Source organism: Humulus lupulus, chromosome 1 (assembly GCF_963169125.1).
Source record: "Humulus lupulus chromosome 1, drHumLupu1.1, whole genome shotgun sequence".
Taxonomy (NCBI): Eukaryota; Viridiplantae; Streptophyta; class Magnoliopsida; order Rosales; family Cannabaceae; genus Humulus; species Humulus lupulus.
The window spans coordinates 290,735,543-290,740,710 of record NC_084793.1 but is presented as its reverse complement, the minus strand read 5'-3'; the positions used below and the strand labels follow the sequence as shown (position 1 = coordinate 290,740,710).

Here is a 5,168-nt window from a genome sequence, read left to right as displayed (position 1 = left end):
ACATATGTGGCTGCTTGACCACCACGGCCAAGGAGTTTCTTCGTTGGAACTAGGGGGTTAAATTACAGTTTTAGGATGTTTGGGGACTTTACCTATTAAAAAAAATGATTGGGTCCATGTCGGGTATTTTCCCCAAACATTGGGTACTTATGCCGCAAATATCCCTATTTAAAATATGGGTTGACCACATTCCAACGGAGGGTACCAAATTGGTACGAATTGCAAACAGATGGTAACCAATGATCATTATTATAAATATAGGGTATTAAGTGTGAATTTTGATAAAACATAAGGTACCAAATAAGTATTTTTTTCAAACAAAAAACAAACTCATTCTAATGAGAATATGAAAAGATATATCCACAAAAATAGAAAGGCTTTCAATATTAATATTCAGAAAACAATATTGCATTAAATTAATCACAATATTTTTAAAATTTAAAAGCCTCATCAAATTAAGTTACAACAAGCATCGATCTAATAACTATTGTGATTCAATAATTACAACTTAAAAGTTTTCAAAAATGGCCAAACATAAAAATATCACACTTGGTAGAATTAACAATTCATGGTGACTACAAACTTGATATAATTTAGGCTTACAGTGATAATAAAACTAGTCATCACCACAAATAGTACAAGAGAATAAGCCGCAACAAGTACATGTGCATGGATGAAACTCACACCCAGATTTCAAGTATCGACGCCACAGCCAAATTAACAACACAAGCCCTATCACTCCAGCCACCACACCAATCACTATTCCAAATGTTGAACTTGTGTCTTTCCCAAGATCATCCGATGATGCCCCTTGACCTCCTCCCATATTATCACTGTTCATTATTATTATTTAAAAAAAAAAAAAAGATTCATTAAGAGAGAAAAACGAGTTACATCGAAAAAGGCTAGTCCGCTATGAAGGCACAGCGAGCAACACAGAGAAGATCCTTAGTTTGGTATAGCTTAATTATTATATATTGTGTGTGTGTATAATTAATTATTCAGTATACTAACCACCAATAATTTGTCACTTTTTTAACATTTAATTACCAATTGTCAACACAGACAAAATATAGAGTAGGCAAACTACACTTTTTTTCTTTTAATCCAGTGGATATGTCACTACTTAATATTTCTAATTTTATTATTTTAAACAATTAGTTAAGGAATAGTACTATGAACTTGTCCAACTTAACGACATCATGCACATAATTAAATCTATATTAGGAACCACATTCACTCATTAGGATTATTTGCTCAACGTGTCTTATATAATAAGAGATTGTATTTTATTGAGTTTCGCAAATCCGTACAAATTTTAGAGTAAACTTCGTAACTACTACTTGGTTTTTTAAAACGATGAATTATAGCACCCAATTAATAATTAAAGATTTGTAATCATACCAGAATAACTTGTAGTTTACTACTAAATCATAAAATATAGTAGGGTGGTAGGTACTATAAAGTGGTATAAATCAAATAGAAGCATAAATGATGATATAAAACATTAATTGTGAATTCAAATGGGTGAATCTAATTATTTTTTTTAAAGGTAAATTTAATTAATTTACTATTCTCTATATTGGTTCAAATTTGTCACATGAACAAAAGGACAAATCACTTTCATTATTCTTTACTTGTTATTAAAAACAACTATACATTATTGTAAGTGAAAGAAACGGAAAAGGAAAAGCTTATTTGGGTTGAAAAGTATTATTGGATAATTTTATATTAAAAGTAATTTATTACTTATTTATTATTTTAACTTTTTGTCAAATATTTACTATTATTTTTTTGGTTCTTTTCAAATTAAATTATTTATTTTTAAATATACCTTATTTTTCAATCATAAAAGGTGCTTTTGATATTGGGAAGGAAAATTTGAATTTGAAACTTTTTTCTTTGGTGAGAAGATGTGTAATATTGCTAAGTTAGGTGAGTTTGATTATACAATAACAAATTGGTATATATTGTAAAAATAAACGAAAATAATTAAATTGTACTTTTAATTAATGAATTAATTATGTTGTGTATAAAGAGTGAAAATTAGTTTGTATGGATTATTTTGTTAATTCAAAACAATATCTTATATGAATATAATTAATACTACGAACAAATATCATACATATCAATATAGTTAGAGAAAAAAAAGAGTTATTTGCTTTTAAAAGAAAAAAAAAAATATGAGTTCAAGATTATAATTACCCGTTGTTGCTGCGAGTGGCAGGAAAACCAGAAGGGCAGAAATGGAAGACGAAATCGGAAGACTGACATGTGCTGCTGCTACTCTTATCATAAGCAGAAGCTTGAGCTTGAGGGCACCATTTCTTGAACAGCTCCGAGTTAGAATTTGGGTTACAATTACCTGGTCCCGACGCGCCGCCGCACGCACTCTTTATCGCCACCGTACTTTCGTTACCGGTACCGGTACTGGACGTAACTCGGAGCTCCTTTGGAATATACTCCGAGTTCGAGTCCATGACGCACCCAACAGTCCCACAGTTTCCGGGTCCGGCGGTCCCACCTTGGGGCACCACCATCAACGGCAGGTTGTAACCGTCGGCCACGCTGATCAGATAGTTAACCGTCCCGTCATCGGTCAGGGTGAATTCCACTGTGGTCGCCGGCGGAGATAAGTTTCCTCCGCCGCACTCCACGGCGGAGGAGCCGCAGTCACCTGTGAGGCATGTGAATTTCCCGTTGATATCGGCGGCGCAGTGGGTTCGGCCCCATAAGCGGCCTGACCAGTTAGGTGGTACTGGGATGGCCTCTGAATCGCTTGGGCTGAGGGCGAATCCGGTCAGAGAAATCGGCGGCGAACCGGAGTTTGATAGAATGGCCGGCCATACGTTGTAGTTACAATTATTTATGACTGTGAACGTGGTGGAATGAGTCCCTGCATGCATGTAAAATTACGAAAATTAAAGTAATAAATCAAAAAACTAAAATCAATAAATGAATTAATCATAGTAATTGAACTATATATATGTATATACCTGACAAAAATTGAAGAAGAAGAAGAAGAGGAAGAGATATGAGAATCGTAAAAGAAGTAGTGAAAGCCATATTTTGATATGATATGATCACTTAATTTGCTATACTACACGATCTTCTAACTACGCAAGCCTTTTCATTTATGCTTTAATATTGGATATTATAATATGAACATTAATCATGCATACTAACTTATATTTATATAATAATTACATTAATTAATATATATATATTTATATGGAAAAATATCAGTTTCTTTTTTATATTTTTCTCAAATACATAATGGTTTCGTGTATTTTGTTAAATGATAATTCGGATTTTATATTTTATGAAATGCATCAAAATAGTATCTTATACACCTAATTTTGGTAAAATAAAACTTTCAAATATAGTATTTTATTCTCAGTTCTTCGACCACTTTTTTCGTTTTTTGAACTCATCACATCATTAATGACCTAAGAATTGATCTTATAATTAAAAATATTTTGACTAAAATCGGATTTAAGGTACTATTTTGATCAATTTTGTAAAACACAAGTCTGAATTGTCATTTAACAAAACACAAAAACCGATCACGTAATTTGAAATTTTCTCTATATATTTTCCAGTTCTTTTCCTGCATTGTCTTTCTAAATACGATAGAGCCATATATATATGCCCCTACTCCTACTTAAATATGCAAAAAGAAAAAAGAAAAAAAAAAAAAAAGCACGTAAAGAATTATATTTAATCGATCGACTTTTCTTGACTCGTGACTTACTATTAATTTGTATGTTATGTATTGAACCTTTCAAACCCATGTGTATTTTATCGCAGAAACTTCGTCAATAGCTAAAGTGTCTACACCGCTTAGAAAGTATGTATGAAAGTGAGATGAATGAGTTGACCTAAATTAGCAAATGGCAATGGAAAATTATTTCATGAGGAGTCTTCCTTTTCTTCTTCCTTCTCTAAATTTTTAGTGGAATAATTAATTATTTTTTTTTAAATATATATCTTTTGCTGGATATATATATAATTATATTATGTGGAAGTTGACTCACCAACTTATGATTATAATAACGTGGTAGCTAAAGAAATTAACAAAGGTAATGACAACTTGGAAATTAATGTATATATACATTGGGACCGGCAGATTGATATATATGCAATGATTTGTGTTCACATGCATGTTGAGTACATTAAAATTTATGTAGGTTATGCTTTATTAATTTAGATCGATAAAATTAAGGGTTTATATTTTATTTTTGGACCTGTATTTTTTTTCATTATTTGTTTGGATCTTGTGTTTTGACAAATTATTTTTTGAACCCTATGTTTTGTAAAATTGTTAAAATAGAACCCTAAACTCAATTTTAATGAAGAAAAAAATGAATATAGCAACACAGTTTTTAAGCAGAATGATTTTATTTTTGTTCTAAATTGTTAGTTTGGTAAATTATTTATGATTTTAGTTGAGAAAACATTGACCAAAATTGGGTTTATGGCTCTATTTTAATAATTTTACAAAACATAAAATCCAAAAAGTAATTTATCAAAACACAAGGTCTAAATAGGTAATGAAAAAAAATACAGGGTCCAAAAAAGTATAAACCCTAAAATTAAATATAGATTATTTTTGTGATATTCGTACGTTTTATTGTTTAATTCAATAATTATATATATATATATATATATATATATTAGTGGTGTTTATGCTTGTTAACTAAGATAATGACTGCCTGCCCAGCAAATTATAACTCTTACTTTTAATTCCTTAATTATATACAAGGGCTGCATCTGTGATACAGCATGCCCCCAAAAATAGTACTTTGGGTGTTTTAATCTTATTTTTTTAGAGCTTTGTTCATAATAATTATAACTACTCTCCTGTAATTTTTTAATAGATTAAAAATAGTTTACAATATAAAAACATAATTGTTGTACTCATGTTTATTTTTTTTTAATTTTTATGTACGTGTAAAAATAATTATTTCAAACTCTATTTTTTATATTGTAAATTATTTCAATTTTTTTTTAAAATTTATAAGAGGTTCATTTTACCAATATTGAATACAGCCATAAAAAAAAATTAGGATTAAAACATGGGTCATTTGACAAAATGACATATATTTTAAAGTCATTTTGTAATATAGCATAGTTTTAATAATTTTTTGCAAAATGACATCTCATAA

The 5,168-nt window shown here is 29.8% G+C and overlaps 1 protein-coding gene across 1 annotated transcript; it reads right to left on the bottom strand.

Moving 5' to 3' along the window:
- Nucleotides 1-392: 392 nt before the first annotated feature.
- Nucleotides 393-3,145, bottom strand: LOC133809259 (thaumatin-like protein 1a). Its single transcript, XM_062245929.1, has 3 exons — nucleotides 2,997-3,145; nucleotides 2,206-2,896; nucleotides 393-833 (listed from the first exon to the last, which is right to left on the bottom strand). The coding sequence occupies exons 1-3, from the start codon at nucleotides 3,064-3,066 to the stop codon at nucleotides 617-619; spliced, it is 978 nt and encodes a 325-aa protein (XP_062101913.1). The 5' UTR covers nucleotides 3,067-3,145; the 3' UTR covers nucleotides 393-616.
- Nucleotides 3,146-5,168: the final 2,023 nt, after the last annotated feature.

Excerpts from the sequence above, each read along its gene's own strand:
- LOC133809259 (XM_062245929.1), bottom strand. The coding sequence starts at position 3,066 with ATGGCTTTCACTACTTCTTTTACGATTCTCATATCTCTTCCTCTTCTT. Across the intron at positions 2,897-2,996 it reads TCTTCTTCAATTTTTGTCAG|GGACTCATTCCACCACGTTC; the intron begins GTATATACATAT and ends ACATGCATGCAG. Across the intron at positions 834-2,205 it reads GCCACTCGCAGCAACAACGG|TGATAATATGGGAGGAGGTC; the intron begins GTAATTATAATC and ends AATAATGAACAG.